Here is an 18374-nt window from a genome sequence, read left to right on the forward strand (position 1 = left end):
ATAGACAGTCAAGTTGGAATGTTTATTAAATTTCAGATACAAATAACCAAATCAACAGTGGCACAGTAATCCATAAACTACATTTAAAATGGCCGATGTTTCGCCAGAACTGAAGTCATTTTTCACACCAGGAAAATAAGGAAACCTACACAACATCTTTGACACTAACACGGTGCCATACCAAGAAATGTAACCGGTATTGGCACTAGATCAAGTTCCTCTTTGAGGCTGGGTGACAGGACTCAAGAAAAGCAGTGTATGAAATAAACTTAACTTTTATTTTTTTTTTTGCATGCTACTTATACTATAATGTATTCAGAGAATAGTTAATGTACTCCTAGAATTCAGCTGCATCATTTTTACTGCAGCAAGTACAATTATATTTACACAAAAAAGGAAAAAACTGGCTGGTGCTGTACAAGTTGAGTAAAATGAACACTTGGCCAGAAAATGATGCTTTTATAAATGTCCATTCTTTATTGGTTACGTAAGCTTATGTAAGCTATGCTAAAGATAGTTTTTTGTTGAGATTTAACTGTTCATTAAACCAGATGGATATTTGTTGAAATAATTTGTTTGGACTGTAGACTGTAGGTTTGGACGGTGTGTCGATAGAGAGCGACATAAAACAGACACGGGCTGGAACCAGGAACCTCGAGGTTCCAGTGGTTTCATCTTGGATCAGAGGCACTAAAACAGCATGAATGGCCATTTTTCCTTACCCTGGTATAAACTGTTGGTGTTGGACTTCTGCACAGTATTTATATTATTTATCACAATAATGTTCCTGTGTTCAATATGATACACCAGCAATGCATTTCCAACAAAAATGAAATATTTGGTGTCACCAATCTACTGGAAGGTGTTCTGATGTGACAGTATGGCCACCGTGGGCGGGCCACTCAAACATTGGTTTCTTTACGCAAGCGCTTCATGCGTTGCACATTGCTCTCCATGGCGGTGGGGTTGGTAATCTCGGTGGCACAGCTAGCAGGAAACCAGCCTCTCTCTCCATCCCGCATCCTCTCCCCGTAGCACCATGCTGGGAAGAGCAGACGGTTTAAGTGAACTCAATATGCTGTCATGTAAAATGACAAGACACATCAAGCATGAAGGTGGGGGTTTGATGCTGTACTATTGATTGTGATGGAACTCAAGCAGGGCTCACCTTCCTCCTTTTGTAGGACGATGACGAGCTCAGCCTGTTGAAGGCCCAGTTCATCTAGTTCCTTTGGCATGTAGGCTTTGGTGGCCTCATACTGTGGCAGACCTGAAACACATTCCCATAACAAGTTTCAATGTGGTTCATAATCTAAAACCTTCATAGTGGGTACATCTCCTTGTTTTTGTCTCATAGTGAGCTAGGAATAATAAGGAACACTGATGTACTGTAGAAACATCCTGTGATACACTGCTCAATATCTACAGCACATCACACCACTTCCTGTGATGTTCCCTGAAAAGACACGCCCTTGGATAACAATATTAAATGTCAACGGATATGCTCACTCTTAAAACAATAGCCATTACACAAATAGCAACAGGAACACCGCCTCTGATTGACTTTATTTCCATTATGCCAGTACTGGTTTTTATTTGTATAAAAAAATAATCAATGCTTTAATTTGAAAAATAATTGATTTAATATCTAAAATACTGTAGGTGTTCTGATTATATTAGATTTGATCTATCTTGAGGGAGGTGCTTTTATCATTTGTTGCATTTGGACTCAAAATGCAAGTCTGAATGATGTAAAACAACACAGGTGAGAAGATGTGAAAAGGTTCAAAGGAAAAGAAGAGAAAATAAACTGCAGTTTTAAACTGTCTATGAATATGACTGCTTTTTAAATAGTGGCAGACTCATTTGAAATGGAAAATTAATTTGAACCCATCTATTTTCTGTGCAACACACTGCAAGTATTGAGGGCTTCCGTGACAAATGAAAAATATACACACGAATGGTAAAAACAGATTTATCATTAGTGGCCACTTAAAGACTATATGGACACAGAAAAATCTGAATTATTTCAATGAATGACCTCCTTTGTGATTAACACATGCAGACTTACCATCTGTGCAAGTGAAGACACCTGCCTGCTTGTGCTCTCCAAGAGCAACTATCCAACGTGCCCGGTCCGCCCTTGACAGCAGAGATAAAGAAAAAAAAAAAAAAAAGCATGTTTTAAACAGGACTCCAAAATCAGTGTAGCTATTAGCACATGCGGTAACACAACGAAGTCTGTTTGAAAGAGTGGGCTGGAGGCATGGAGCATCTCAGGTTGCTATAAAAACTTGACAGTAGAGGGAGCCACATACAAAATATCAGATGTGGTTTCCAGGACATACAAGTGAATGAGATATTGAATAAATCACACAAATATTCAGAGATAAAAAGCATTTCTTCAAGCATTCATTTATGTATGAACCAATTTGTGACAGAAAGAAGCCAGTTAGAAGTGTCTAAACAGATGTAAAGTTGAGGGATGGTGACTGAACTGAAGAGGTAAAGTACATGGCTGATGGGAGCTGAGAGCAGCAGTACCTGGACTCGGCCACTAGGGAGATCTGCTCCACTCTTCCCTCGCTGTTCTTGCTCATCAGCAGTCTAAAGGACAGATAGCTGGAGCTGTTCTTGGCAGGCGGAGACATCCGTCCCTCTCCATCCTCTCCGACCTCCACCGTCACGTTCTCCAGAGTTGCGTAGTCCAACACCACGAAGCTCTCCTCGCTGGACATACAAACAATTTTCACACATATTACAACTTCTATCTTTTGGTGTCCACTGCAAACATGCAGGGGGAGCATTCACATAAATAACGTGATTTTAAGGTGAAACGAAATCCAGTCACATTTACTTTATGTATGTGCACATGTTTATATATTCAAAACAGTCAAACCACATCCCTCTACTATCTGTGAAAAGCCTTTCCTGGATATTATCACCTGAAAAGGAGGTCACAGGGTTAACTTTACAACTTTTAAAATGACTCCAGTGTTGCGGTCAGCTCCTTCGTCTGAGCTGACATTGTTTGGTTTCTCCCTAACTCAAAACAGAACGTTGTAGTCAGTTGAGCTGACATGCTAAATGCGAGATTGAAGAATCTCAAGTATGCGTGCAGCACATTCATACCCTCTCCTTTCTCTGTCCCTTTCCCCTCCTCGCTCCTGTTTCTCATGTTCCCTGCCAGCAGCTGGGTCTATTTAATGTCCACTAGAGTCCCCAGGAAATAACCAGTTTTCATGGCACGCATCAGAAACTGCTGATGCGTGCCCCTGACTCTGTCTTCTCTTCAACAGCCCAAACAGGCTATTTATTCTAAAATTATTTGATCGGTGAAAGACACTTTGAATTGTGCATTTTAAAATCCACAGTGCATTGCATCAAGAGCCTAAATTGGTATTCATTTGTGTGTAAAGTCAAATTATTCTTCATAGATTAGGCTTCTGTAACATTGCAAAACTAGTTTACACAATTCATTTCAAGCAATCCGAAGAAGTTAATCATAACTCAGGATAATATTTAAATATTTTTGACAATCATCTCAACACCACGTTTACCCACAAAATATCCTTTTATATTTTAGATTAGTGATTAATGTTGGAAACAAACTTTGCGTTTTTCCTTCCAACTCACCTCTTCTTCTTGGTAACGATCAGTACATCATTGAAGACAAACAGGTAGTAGCTTTTGTTGCTGAAAGCCCTCCATATGCTGAGCTCCTCGGTGCAGATGGCTAGCTCACCATGCTTCTTCAGCCACCGTGATGATGACACCAGAGGAAATGGCTGTGAGGACAGGCAGGTTAGCAAACTGGACTAATATGAGCTCCTGGATCTGGAACTTTTTCCATGTTAGATTATGTTCGATGCTGTTCATATTTACATTCATAGACACATTTTTCTTAATAAGTCAAACCCCGTATGCTCCATATTCCCTGTGTTTTTGCTTGAACGTGTCTGTGCAGAAACAAGCGGTCCACTCGTACCTTGATTTTACCAAAATCCATCTGTTTCTGCATGGTGTACATCTGCTCTGTCCTCTCCATCCGCCTCGCTCCATCATTGCAGCTACTGACCAGCTGTTGAGAAATGAATCATAATAACGGTAATGATTGTCAGCACCTTAAAAACATCACCGGGGTCCAATCTGAACTGAGAACTGTGGGGCTACAGAGGGCTTTTCATGCGTCCAGCTGAGCTCTCCTCAGCGTCTATACCTTGCTGATGGCGTTCAGCGCCCAAACAGCAGCAAAGTACTCGGCTTTCTCGTTTGGAGTTTTCTGGCAGATTGTCTGTGAAGAGAAAAACAAATGCCAGTTTCTTGCTTCTGTTAGGAAATCAACATTATGCACCAGCCTACATTAGACAAATCTTAATCTGGAATTCCTTAATTGATAACTTAGTCTTCAGCATAGGGTCAAATATGCATATTTATAGTGGTGGTTATAACATATATGCAGGAGTGTGATTTTGTTTCCATTACATTTTTTTTTTATCTGAAAACCTAATTTTTACTGTACAAGCTTTTATAGATAATGAAATAAAATTATTTTAAAAATATGGATACAACTCCAGAACATGCAGAAAATGTGACTAATGGAGACCTAAATTAAACTCCCTTACAGAAAAAACACAGACAAACAAGAGTTTCCCATGCTTTCCTCATGAGACACGTGACCACATGTATGACACATTTTTACCACATTACCGCAAAATATGATAACATGGTAAGGTTGTAAGGTTTCACATGGAATCTACATCTGGAATTCATGTGGTCTGTCTGTAATGGCTGCCGGGTGAAGAATGACCTTTGCAGAATGGCAATCAATCTATATTATATAATGTACTTTTGGGGCGGACACAAGCCATCAAGCTGCTCATATCGGTAAGTAAAGATTGAACTGACATCCAGCAGCAGTGGTAGTCTGGTGACTCGCTGCATGGGAAGGATGAGGAACGAGATCATGGGGAGGCCTCCGCATTCACTGCTCCCTTCAATTTGCCTCAGGGTCTCTTTGAACGCTGTGTTACTGGTCCTAAGAGACACAAAAAACACAAAAGTTCAACTCATCCCGCCGTGTTTTTCTGGAGAAACTCGACAGCTTATTACGGACGGTTGGATGTTCTACTCACAGTAGCTTCTGCAGCGTCCTCTGCTGGAAGGTCTCGTTGGAACAGTAGACGATGTAGGGCTCAAAGTGGTGGGCAGCGTGGTTCTGGACGATGTCACTGATGTCCCGGATCACTGGGTTGTGACAGTGACGTCGCTCAAGGTCCTCGAAAAACCTGAAAATGGAAACAGAGAGGGAGGTCAGAAAAGAAATGACAGGACTGTGTGATGAAGACAGTTGCACCATCAATGCGCAGATGAATTTATCAGCGTTAGTAACAATCTGAGCCGGGTTCAAGGATCTAATATCAACAAGGAACTTTTAAATTACATAAAATTCTCACCATACGCTTACAGTAGTCTTAAGTTTCTATTGCATTAGAACCTATTCACACAATGAATAGTTCCCTTTTAGGTAATGTAATGTTTGTTGTGATGATAAGTATCTTTTGTAACTGTTGTATCGTTGGAAGAAATGTTTTTTAAGCATCAAATGTTTCAAGCTGATTGTCCTTCATCTGTTTGTGACGTTGAACGTCACAAACAGATGAAGGACAATCAGTTATCAAAGCACACAAAGGGATCATTTCAATCTCCATATATACTAAAATACTATACCGATGTAATACCTTTCTGCCAAGGTTTTTGCAAAAGGCTTTCCACTTTAACATGATCAGCATCATAAAGGACCTTCAGCCCTGCCCTTACAAATGCCTTTTAAACAAAAATAAGTAAAATGACACCTAAGAAGCAGCCCAACCCAGGATCCAACTACAGGACACATTCACACACATACTGTAGGTCAGGTATGCCATACAGCACCTTCAGAGAGAAACATTCTTCCCTCTACTTTCTCAAATCCTGTTTTACTTGGAAACAAACCAAGAGGATCAAAGACTGAAAAGCACTCCTACTCTTGCTGCTAAAGCTATTTTTATTCAAAGTAAAAGTATCCAGCAACACACTGAGGCTGCTCTCAAACACATGATCATGTTAAAAGCCTGGAAATACCACTCAGAGCAGCTAGGCAGCAGAACCAGTTTGACTGGCATGTTTTAACATGTTGATGGACCCTACAGGATACTGAAGACGTGCTCAGGGCAAATACTCAACCTGAAACTTTAAATGAACTAATTTCCCACCTGAAACCACATCTCATTGGGAATTTATTAGAACTGCGTGACAGAAAAACACATGATGTGGAGCTCTATTTAAAACCTACAAAGTACAGTAAATACAGTATAAACGAACAGTGTATCGCCCTGCTTCACACTGATAACATCATCACGTTTTTAAAAATGTGGTGAATCTCACAAATAATCTACTTTGTAATCGGCCCCTACACACACACATACACAGACACACAGACACACACACACACACACACACACACGAGTAAGACTTTTAATAAGTGTTGTGCAGACCGTTGGCTAACTTGGTGGATGACGGAAATGTTAGAGAAGAGGTGATGGTGCTCTGTGGCCGTCATTGTTTTCCTCAGCACTTCACTGCTCTTGAAGTGACGCACTAGGATGCCCAGGCTGTGCAGGTATGAATGCTCCGAGGTGATGATCTCAAAAATGGCCTGACAAATGAACACACATACTCAAATAAGTGTTTATAAGAAGAAGCGATTCACATTTGCAACATGTACTAAAAAGGTATTCGTTATTTTGTCATGAAACTCTTCAACATACTTTTTCTTGAAGCCACTTTAGTTCCCCTTTGTTTATTCTCTGCTGTGGGATTTAGTAATTACCTACATTTCCCAGAATTCCTTTAACAACATCCAGAGAAGCAGTCTATTTCTTTACTTTCTGACAGGATGTGATGCAGACTAGTCTTTTACTGTATGACAGTATAAATATTTTGTAATGAAGGGTTAGTTAACCTCATATTTGTGGTCAGGATCTAAGGTGAGCTGTCAGGTGGTGATGACACACCTTCCACAGACCTCTTTCCTATGAAGGTGAAGTGGCTCAGAAAAGACCAAAGGGCAAAAGCTGTGCTACTCACTACTTCCTCAGAATCTCACACCAACAATAATGTTTCTGACTCTAAGCTCAAAATGTCAAAAAGGAATAGTAAATGTCTGGTGGACCTGATAAAGCTCTGTGGTGCCCCAATCTTACTCATATTACAGCATACTTAGTGTAAAAGAAGTATTCTAGTTCGTTTCAGTTAGCAAAATGCTTTCACATCTCTAAAAAAAGCTTCCATGTACTGCTGCAAATGTGGACGACTACATGTACAAAAGGGCAAGACAAGCCCGCATGATTGCACTGGCAGGGTGTGGCTTTATTCAGGGCCTGTAGTGCACACAGGGTGGACCTTTGGTATTGACACAAGATCTGACATCTCAGACTGCCGGTGAAGACATACTACTAAAGGGGGAAAATCCTCACGCAGATACTGTTACACTATGTCGATAGTGTCTGCAATGTTTATTTGCTTTCCAGAATTTCTTTTTATAATGAAACATAACTGGATTTGTTGTCATACCAACATTACTTACTGCCGTTTCTACTCAGTGTGTTCCAACACTTCACAGACAACCGGAGTTTGAACTTGCTGCCAGTTGATGATGGCAGGTGTGGGAGAACAAAATCAGTATGACAATAAAATCTATTGTAAATAGGACCTTGTCATCAGGGTTATCTTGTTAATGTTTTAACAGAAATCCTGTGTGCCAGAGTGAAGGGGCAGGTTTGGAAAAAAGCAAAATGATGTTGATAATATTGGGTTGAATTATGGGAAATGTAGGATCCTGGGTTTTCCAAGTATGATGGATACAAATGACAATAACTCAGGCTGTCATGGCCTCTCGCATTAGTTTTGACTATTCTTTTGTTATCTAAAACTTCTTTTAGCATGACTTAATGAAATTGAAATTCTAGATTACGACACAGCAATAAAAGAAAAACTGCTATTGGTTACTGCTAAAGGTTTTTGTTATTCCAGTAACAGTGTTCTATTGTAACCACAGGCTATGTGTGGCTTTCTCTTCAACTCAGTGACCGATAACATGTCTTATGATTGCAAAACATCCATGTTATCTGTTGGATCCTGATGTAAAATAGTGAGTGTGTAGAAACAAATCATTGTCTTTTCAGTCACATTATATCTTTTTGAATTTTTTTTAGCCATTGAACAGCATGAGACCGCATGTTGCAACCTTAAAACAAATGAAAATCCCTTGTAGGATAGATACACACAGACTTACGTGGATACACACATACGTACCTCTTGTCGCTTTCTCTCCTGAGGTGTGATTAATGTCAGAATACCTGCGTCCTTAACCTTTGTAAGAAATAAAAACAAAAAACAAAAGTAAAACTCATATTTACAACATATATGGCAACACTGTAAGCTTTTACATTGCATCCTTAAAGGGCAAGATGGATCATTATTTGATGAGAGGGCAAACAGTGTTCTTTGTTGAAGGAAATGATGACTTAAATAGATTTTTTTTATATGAACTTTTTTAATTATTCACTGAAATATGTTACTGATCCAAGTATCTTTTCATGTACTCTTAGTCTGAAACTCACTCTGTTCATCTCATTGCGTTTGGAGGTTTACCTGTGGCAGCTGGCTCCAGGTGAGCTGCGCTGGCCGGTAGCTCTTCACCACGATGCCCTGGTCCTCTACAGGAGGCTCCACCACCACAAAGTCATCCAGCAGCTCATCGTGGTTGGTGGAGTGCAGTCCCCGCTCACGGATCTCCTGGTAGAGGCGCGGCGTGGCTGAGGATCGCATCAAACAACAGCAAACATCACTTCAGCTTCACTTCAGAGTCTCAGTGGGCAGTGGCGCTGCAGTTTGGATTCAGATCACTTTCCAAAAACACACTGTAAAATCCTAAATGCAGAGTCTCAAGGGTGAAAATATCTGGTTTCTGAACCGAAATATTTCTCTCAGTGAGTCTATGCATGCAGGATTCTGCTGGTAATCAAACAGAAATCTGGCAGATGGAATGACAAAAAAGAATGATGGATATTAATAAATGTAACAAATGAAATGCTGAAGCACAATGGGAATTAACACCATAATAAAATTAATCACTTTGAAAATTTAAGTGTGGGAGGTGAGAACACATCTATTTGGTGAAAAGCTGATAGTGAGTCAGCCGTAATGTGTGTTTGTGCAGGCAGTGTTTCATTGTTGGAAGGATATGGAGATCATTAAGTTAGTAAAAGGTTTGATTTCCAATATGAAATGTGAATGTGCAGGTGAAATCTGGTTAACATCCTGAGAAACTAACCAGTTTCTTAAATCTCATTTCACATAATTATTTCTAACATCTTCAGAGCAGCAGTTTTTTTAAACAGCTGCCCCGGTTTGATATCTGCTCTGTAGAAATACACTTCTTCAAACAACATTTCTCAAGTCCACATATGACTGAAAAAAATGAAAACACTTATTATCAAAATGGAGAAGTGGCTGTAGAGTCTAGAGGTACAGGATCCACATTCAACAGACATTTAGCATGTTAAGAGCGTTCACTGAATGATTTCCTGTTCTGTCTTTTTTTTTTGAAGCTACAACATGGAAATATGTTCTCCACAAATCAAATCCAGCTGGTTGTGAACATTTTCATTACTGATGAATATTATAACGTGAAATTACACTGTTACTTCCCACTATTGTAGTTGCCAAATTTAGAGAAGCGGATAGAGTGACACATGAGTGATCATACCGTCTTTGAATGATCCACGTTGCTTCTGGTTCCTCTTTCTCCCCAGGGATCGCTGGAGAGGAGACAGCAGCACAACCTGAATTTACCATCGTGGACTACAAAAGTGCCTCGATGATACTAGTACTTTTTCTCGTATTCTCTCCTCTGCACATCCTCTTTAATCCTTGAAGGTGCATTCTAATTATAATCTGGTAAAAAAAACCCTCAAGGACTTCCTCGGTGTAGTCTGGAAGATGTGGAAATATTAAATAATTGCTATGACTAAAGGAGAGTTTGACATAGGTCATCGCCCACAACAGGACAGTGAGCTATTAAAAGGACAAAACTGCATCAGCCGGACTCTGTGCTCTTATCTTATTTTGCCATTTTGGTCACAACATCAGACTGAAACACCTTCACGGACACAGTCAGGGTTCTTGTACATGAAGGTCATGATAGATTCAAAATCAGAGAATGTAGCACTTATTACTCGATCTGTGCATAAATTAATTTAATTTAAATGTAGATTATTACTTCACTGCAGGTAAATGACCACTTCTGATAGACATGAAATATTTATATACACTAATATCCAACAAACATATGTATAAATATTCCCTTTGTATTTAATTTAATTTACCCCCGGCCCCTGAGCACATGTACCTTGGGTCCAGGACTGCGAGCTCGACCAGGACTGGGTGCTCTGCCCTCTCTAACAGGTTTCAGCGTGGCTGTGGCTTCTTGGCTTCCTGTCATGGTTTCAATATCCAGGCTGGTCACTGCCGCTCTGTACGACTTGTTCCTGCGGTTCTTCCCCCAAGAAAATCCGTTCCCATCACTGTCATAATCCTCCCAGGACACATCTGGCCCCTGGGTTGAGTGCCGGATCCGGCTCCCACTGCTGGAGTTCTCCAGTCCCACTGGGAACGTCACCACGGTAGTGTGGTGACGGGTTCTGGGACGGCTGGTCACTGCTAAGTTCTTGGGGATGAGCTGGTGGGTGCCAACCTTCAGTGCTGCAGGACTCTGGGTGCTCAAAAGCACCTGCTGCGGCACCACAATCCTGTCCACTGTATCTTCCTGGGGTGGGGATGTTTCAGTCTTGGGCGTGGGGGAGCTTTGAGGCTGGGGGCATTCATCGCCCAGCTCAGATATATGGAGTTCTGTTAAGAAGTGACTCTCCAGGATCTGAGGGGCCTGGTCACCCATGCAGCTGCCTGACTGGCTGTGGGACATGGTGTCGTCCTGCCGTGATGTCGGCCGTGGTCTGCTGAGCTCTTCAGCAACTACCACATTTAGAAGAACAACCAGAAGACCATAAATTCAGACTATAGACACATGAGGTGGAAAGACTGGCTCGACTGATGAGAAAAAACAAAACAAAGCAAAAATAAATAACAAACAGAAATTTCACGTTAATTAAAGAATTGAGTGGACCTGAACAGGTTTGAGTTTAACTCAACAGCTAATTAAAAGTAGTGGATATGCAGTTGAAATACAGCCAAAAAAAAGATGGGTGAATGGTTGAAATAGAAAATGAATACTGTAGCAATGGATAAATGTTTAAATTAGTAAGCTAACAATAATTATTAAGTAAATAGTAAGCTGACAGTGGCACATAAATGGTTAAAGATACAACATTTATTTGGCTCTGTGTCTATTGACACCAGAAATGTTTTATGGCTTCCAGCTGCTTCAAAAAAACATTGAAAAAAACCACTCATCATTAAGAACAGGCTTGCATATAAAGAGAATACGACTGAGGCTAACTTGTACAGAACAAAAAAACCTGAATTTGTTGTAAACAGAAAACCTGTAAACACCCATATAAATAAGTATAGGCCTAAACATACATTATGTACTCATTTAACCCTCATAGTAGGTGTCATTGAAAGTTCATTGTTTATAAGGGAGTCAGTTTGTGGGATTTTGTGGGTTTCTGTGCCATGTCAATAAGTCAATCAGAGCTACAAGTAATTTCTAAAGAGGCCAACTAGTTGAAAGTAATGGATGTAAAAGAAATAGAAAGTAAAGGATAGTTATTAAAGTATATCACTACAAGTAATGAATGAATATCTCAGACCAAACCGGCCTTAACAGTTCAACTTAATGCAAAAATCTTTACAATATCTACTTTTATGTAGGCTTAAGTGAAAAAAGATTCTGTTTAAAACGACCACATTTGAACATGACAGGTGATGTTGAGTCCTTATCTGACAGGCCCGTGAAGTGTAAATCAGATCTATTAAAAAGGCTGCACAGCCCCTGACCTACAGTGGCACTCTCTGACCCTTCATCTCTCTCCTCTCATCAAGCTCTCAGCTTGTTGTGTCAGTCCTTCAAACTCATATCGAGGGACTCAACCCGTGACTCACTGCTGCACTGAACTAATGCCCACACAAAAGCACACTAACAGAGAGCTGCTCCAGCAAATCTGTTTGCCACATAAACTGCATGAAAACACACTGTGATAAAAGTGATCCTTAGCTGCTCTAAGAGAAGAGTCAAGTGCAGACACACACACACACACAAAAAGCCTAACTCTTATAAACATGTTATTATAGTGACAGTCTTTAAATGACATTCATCTCAGACAGGAAGAAATTAGCATTGCAGTTTTATAATATTTCTTTGTATAATATTTATATCCTGATATAAGTCTCAAAGTAAAATAATACTTTTCTTGATCTGACCTTCTCTGTTGTGTCGCAGACTGAATCAGTAACTTCGCTGCCTGGAAGACGGATTAGGGTGGGAGAAAAAAAAATGTCTGTCTTCCATTCCCATGGTTCACCAAACACCGAGACTGTAAGCACAAACACGTCCAACAAGTGTCTTACCTGACCAGAGGTGAGCCTTCAGCAGCTGATATAGGTTCACAGGTGAGCTCTGGCTGAGCCGCTGTCCGATAAAAGTGCAGTTTTAGGAGCAGCTGTAACCCTTTGCTACACCGTCACATATTTCTCCTTACTTGCGGCTCCCACTTCCTCCTCTGTTTGCGGGCGCCCATTAAGGAGAGCTGCATACGTCATCACAGGTAAGCGTCAATCAATCCTCGTAAAGTGACACAGATTAGATTAAAGCAGACTCTCACGTGCTTCTTCACACAGATAGGCGGCTGCATATTTCGACTTCACAGCTGTATTTGTGTGATGCTGGTCTACGAAACAGTCCAGGCTCGACCAGTTTTCAAATTAAAAGCATTTAAAACATCAGGTGTTTTAGTTTAACACAATTATAATCCTTTTGTAAACACACGAAGAAAAACTGTTGTCATTTTACTAGGTTATGATATTCAATATATATTATTATTATTATTATTATTATTATTATTATTATTATTATTATGATATTCTCTCACGTTTGTTGACGTCCTTGTACCTGACTGGGAACAAGTAACTCTTTGGCGCATTCTGGTGAGCAAAGGGAGACATTACACTCGTCCCTCACTAATTTGTTGGCAAAATATCTAAAAGCAAAATTTTCCAAATCTACCCCCAAATTTGAGTTTCGCCGTAACAAGGATTATTTAAGAGCAGCAAAAAATAAATACATTAAACACAATGAAACTGTAGTGCCAAATGTAACATAAAATTCAGAACTTTTTTAATTGATTTTCTTGTGTGTATTTTTTTTTTTTTTTTTTTTTTTTTATTTTTTTTTATCATTAGTGATATTTTGTATTAACTGTACATTTCATTTCGAAGTGTAATTTCTCTTCACATCTATTATAGTAGCCCACTGTTTCATACTAGACTAATGGATTATGATAGATGTAACACAAACAAACAACAAACACTTTCTGACGATTAAAGATTTATTTTCTTCATTTTTAACAGTCTGAAAATATAATTATACATCAATTAGCCAATATTCTAAACAAGCAAGGCTGAGACATGTATTATAATGCAATCTGGAAACAATGAAATGACAAGGGTCTCTATATACAGTTTATATATATGTATATATATACATATATATAATTAAATGGCAATGACATTCACATCATTTTCAATTTCAATATCATATGGCATCCGATGAAAGTGAATTAGAATATTTCCAAATAATCAAACAGTCCTTTGTCATTCATAGTGACAGGATATGCTTGATACCCTTTATTTGTAAAAATGTAGCCCCAACTTAAATGAAGTAAACAGAATATTTTCCATCATGTGGGAATACTCCCTCACAAAGAGATGGTGACGTTTACTTCCTCTTAAATGTCAGTGTGCAGATCCATACACTGGTCAAATTTGAAATCTATTTAGCCAAAAATATTCACCAGATTTGCAAAATTTCTATATTTAGCCCAAAACTGGTGCACCTATGCCCAGTGAATGAGTGAATGGTGATAATACTTGAAAACCTGGAACTAAAAGGAGTTGTTTAGACCAGAGAAATTGTGACTGCTGCATAATAACCTGGTATGTGTGTTGTCTCTGACATGAAAAAGTCTGGTTTCTCCTATATATAAAATCAGATATTTGACCAAAGTATTAAAGTCAAGTCTTGAAAGTGGAAATTATTCCAACATAGGAGGCTTCATCTTAGAAACAGTACATTTTTCATGCTTGTGTGTGGCAGACAGAGAGTACTCTACAATCTGTAAGCAGATCTGCTTATCAAATATTTATCTTCAAGGTTAGTGGGACAAAGGCCAGAACAGAACACAGGACACAGGACAAACTGATGTCTTTTCTCTACTTTTGCAATATTCAGTGTGCAGATGAGACGAACGGTGTGAAATGCTGCATGTTCTGTTTTCTATTAAAAAGGCCATGCTCATATAGAAACCTAGCAGGAACTTTACTCACATTATTTGTCTTTTCTTATTTTTTTCTGAAACTTTGGGGCCCCCAGGACAAGTATGCTTAATAATTACACCACAAACATGCCTGATATACATTATGCAACACATACACTCAGCATTTCCCATTCATGATCACAAAAGTTTAACATTTAGGTCACATCGAAAAATGTAATTGGAACTTTGCCGCTTTTTTCAGTGAAAAATTAATAAAATTCAATTTGCACATCTACATAATCTTTGCATGATTTAAAACAGGATATTTATCAATATTCCAAATCTACAGAGAAATGACAACAACAAGCTTAACTAAAGAAACGGATTAGTTTGAGCAGCATTAAGATTTGCTTCTAACAAAAATTACAACGCTGGCAGTAAAATTAAGTCTAGAAAGTACTTCTATGAGTTCGATACAAAAATGTCATGACTAAGATAAAGATATGAAACTATCTACATACAGAATGCATTAGCTGCTTCATGATGTAACAAGCCTTTGCTGAGTATTTCTGTGCCATCTTTAGATGACACAACTGGAGCTATTAATTACATAAAGGTGAGTGAAGCTAATAAAAGGATAATATAAATGTAACAACAGGCTTTTCCCCCATGGCAACGATACTCACAAGTAACCTCTTTCAATCTATCATGAGCCTCTTAAATCTTCTACATGAAATATCTTCTAGTGACTTGCAGGAAAGCAGACAGATACTACAGATTATCTTAAATTAGTTTAAGACATATGCCTTTATAGCAAAATGTCTTAAGCACAGAGAGTCAGTGCATGACAACAGAATTGTTGTTAACGCTAAAAGACAGAGTTTGTGTCCATGAGACTTGCAGTGGGAGGTGGAGGATCACTGCTGTGTTTCAGCCTCACAGCCTGAGTGGACGGCAGCAACCACAACATGTGTTTCTGGAGGCCGGAGAGTGACTCAGAGTTTAGGGGAGACAAACTCGTCCCCGCCATCCGGTGCGCAGTGTGAGATGGAGGATCGGGGGGGAGGCGTTGGTGTAAGTGTGTGAGTGTGAGGAGCTCTGCGGTGCAGTGGAGGGGGGAGGTGATCCAGTTCACTATTTGGATGTATCCCCTTTCTTCAGAAGGATCTGCCGCTGCCAGGGGGCCAGTTTGGTCTCATCGTAACCCAGGGTCCGTAGTCGCTCCAGCTCCGTCTTCTCCTCCATGTCCTTCGCCTGTTTGGCCTGCTCTTCCACTTTTCTACGTGCATCCATGGAGAAATATTCAAAAACAAAACCGTAATGAGTATTGTACAGTAAACCAACACTATATTTTCAATGTATGAGAGTTATTATTCTACCTTTATTGTCCATTGTGTCACTGAAGAAAGAGTGTTTTCATTCAAAACTAGTTATGCTTTAATAGGTCCCAGTCTTCTGGTTTTAAATTCTTTACAAAATGCTGTAAATTGCGTGATTTTCCTCCATTGAGCCACAAAGTCAGGTACTGATTTTGTACTGGCTTGCAGTTTGTCGTCCACATTATCCCAAAGAAGTCCATAAGTCAGGTTCTTTAAAACTAAAATGGGGAAACCATTTTGTTTCTGGGTTTGGGTTTGTGCTTTGGTAGCATGGTCACAGTACAACAGGAAAGACCATTTCTGGAAACACACATTTGTCTAAAATATGCCTATTATTGTTTGATGTACCAGTCTCAGTACTTGTTTGCTTGAGATTTGTCCCAACAATCTAGCCAAACAATGAAAAAGCACCCAACTTATTTATGTACTTTTGGTCTGGTAAACTGGGTTGTCCACATACTTTGGCAATAGTGTATGTGCTCCTTATGAAATTATGAAACACTGAAATGTTTAAAAAAAAAAAAATAATGACACTATTTTAACAGTAATAGTTCTGCAGTACCGTTTTTTTTTTTTTTTTTTTTTTTTTTTTTTCATTTATTATGTAGGCCTGTGTGTGTGTGCCTGTATTAAGGGACACACATCCGTGCAATAGTAAATTCCACTAAAATCCCACATTGGTTAATGCCTATTAAATGCAAAGGCCACTGTTTCATAGTACAAGACTAGGTCAAATCCATAGACTGTATATGGTCAAAACCCAGTATGGCTGGACCATGTATGAAACACAAGAGAGCTTTTAACATAACATGATGGCTTTTAATTTGAAACACTTCCGAAAATTTGCAAAGTATAGAGTGAATACCACGAGAGGGTCATTCATATGGACTCATAAACACCGTAAACACGACCCCCATTTGGAGGCAAACCCTCCCTCAGTCAGTGACAGACACCGGGGTGCTGTTGTGGCAAAACAAAAAGCTTCCATTGGCGAGCCAGCAGTAGGCTTTTATTGTGAAGAAACTACCGGAAATGGTATTTGTTTGCATCCGCGTAACAACAGACAGCTTTGCACCGCCTGGTATTTTAAGCTACATTACGTTAAGCACTTTAAATTTCCGCTCGCGTTTAATGATCACAGATGGCAGTGCGCCAGCATGCACACAACCAGGACCCTGAAACTGGTTTATCTGAATGTACTGCAGTACCATTTAAAAAAAAAAAATGTTTCAGTTACACCTGTGATTTTACTGCACTAACTTCCGGTTATGATCACGTGGGAATTTTGAAAACGTTGGACACTGACAGCCGGTCGGGTCCGCGCCAAATGTTTGAGTGAGTTTTGGAAAAGACGGCGTTTGGTGGGTAACTGTCCTGCTGATTTAGAAACACTGTCATGTTAGCCAAACAGTTTGTTTCTTTTTGTTTCAGTCTACGACCCTCGTAACATGCACGAGTGCCATTACTTCCTCTACAACAAAAGTTTAAAGGCCCAGATTGACGGGTGAGTTTGTGGCCTCCCGGCGGACATTACGCTTTTATGTTTAGCCCGCAGCTTGCAAACAATGTCGGCATGTATGGAAATACTTGGAAAACACTTTGTATTATAGCGTTTCTCCATTCACAAATATTTAGCCCTGCCGTTACCTTGTTTTCACACTGGATAAATTACATAAATTAACTCATTTTTGTTGCATTAAACTACATATTTATAGCAGTTTATTGTAAGTGAAACTAGGTTCAAACAGTGTATAGCCCAGCTGAAGGTATTTTAGTTAATTATGGATTTTAGTCTGATGTCAGTGCCAGCTGTGGTGCAGCGGTTCTGTCAAAAGTTTGTTGATACATCTCGTCTTTTTACAACATGAGGTATATGTCAGAAACGCGCAATATCTCTGACTCAGTCGAGTCCAAACAATCTGTAGGCTAATGCGGTATTGTATCATGTTGTATCATTTTATATGACAACCCTTTATGATATTAATGTAAGGAATGGGACATTATGTGACCATTTTTGACCATGAGATGGAAACCTCGATCCCAGATTAATCGTCTAAACTCAATTTATGAAATTCTGGGGACTTCCCCCCCTTCTTTTTGTCATTTATAACACATTTTATGATACATGTTATGTAAACATTACTGTGTAGAATAATATATAATTGTCTTACCTTTTTTGTTCCCTGTCACATCAGGAGGTTGTAAGAGCAAGAGGGAAAAGGTGTAAATATCTTAAACGGCAACAAGTTATACAAGTCAAAGCAATTAGGATGTGACTGTAAGGTTTGTCAATGACAAATTAAAAGGGAATTTTACGTGCAAAACATTAAATGGAGACAGATGAACAATACAACACCATAAAGATGAATAAAGACTGCTGAACAGAATTTTGTAAGAGCTTGTAACAGATCTGTCAACTTTTCTTTCAGACAATTATGAAAAACAAAAAGTTAGACATCTA

General features: G+C 39.3%; 2 protein-coding genes across 3 annotated transcripts in view; both read right to left on the reverse strand.

Moving 5' to 3' along the window:
* Positions 1–3: 3 nt before the first annotated feature.
* arhgef16 (Rho guanine nucleotide exchange factor (GEF) 16) lies at positions 4–12953 on the reverse strand. 2 transcript variants are annotated; one of them, XM_069140212.1, is made up of 16 exons: positions 12631–12953; positions 12484–12524; positions 10454–11076; positions 9812–9863; positions 8695–8858; positions 8356–8412; positions 6537–6697; positions 5136–5288; positions 4909–5038; positions 4220–4294; positions 3989–4081; positions 3637–3788; positions 2545–2730; positions 2072–2142; positions 1169–1270; positions 4–1042 (listed from the first exon to the last, which is right to left on the reverse strand). In XM_069140212.1, exons 3-16 carry the CDS (start codon positions 11024–11026, stop codon positions 903–905), a joined length of 2109 nt encoding a protein of 702 aa, XP_068996313.1. In that variant the 5' UTR covers positions 11027–11076; positions 12484–12524; positions 12631–12953; the 3' UTR covers positions 4–902. The 2 variants fall into 2 exon arrangements, with proteins under 2 accessions (XP_068996313.1, XP_068996312.1); XM_069140211.1 differs by lacking the exon at positions 12484–12524.
* A 681-nt stretch (positions 12954–13634) lies between these two features.
* The window catches only part of espn (espin), a 44358-nt gene continuing 39618 nt past the window's right edge, over positions 13635–18374 (reverse strand). The window contains exons 13-14 of the mRNA XM_069141409.1: positions 18085–18105; positions 13635–15813 (exon numbers count right to left, since the gene is read on the reverse strand). Of these exons, the coding sequence (XP_068997510.1) occupies positions 15669–15813; positions 18085–18105 (166 nt within the window). The 3' untranslated portion in view covers positions 13635–15668. The remainder of the gene's footprint in view (positions 15814–18084; positions 18106–18374) is intronic.

This window comes from Embiotoca jacksoni, unplaced genomic scaffold (assembly GCF_022577435.1).
Source record: "Embiotoca jacksoni isolate LCO1_2020_lvr unplaced genomic scaffold, fEmbJac1.0.p SCAF_9, whole genome shotgun sequence".
NCBI classification, from domain to species: domain Eukaryota; kingdom Metazoa; phylum Chordata; class Actinopteri; family Embiotocidae; genus Embiotoca; species Embiotoca jacksoni.

What these genes read in the sequence shown, in the direction of transcription:
- arhgef16 (XM_069140211.1), bottom strand. Translation starts at nt 11,026, where the DNA reads ATGTCCCACAGCCAGTCAGGCAGCTGCATGGGTGACCAGGCCCCTCAG. An exon ending in CGCTGAACGCCATCAGCAAG is followed by an intron (nt 4,082 to 4,219) that starts GTATAGACGCTG and finishes ATTTCTCAACAG; the next exon opens with CTGGTCAGTAGCTGCAATGA. An exon ending in TGGATTTTGGTAAAATCAAG is followed by an intron (nt 3,789 to 3,988) that starts GTACGAGTGGAC and finishes CTGTCCTCACAG; the next exon opens with CCATTTCCTCTGGTGTCATC.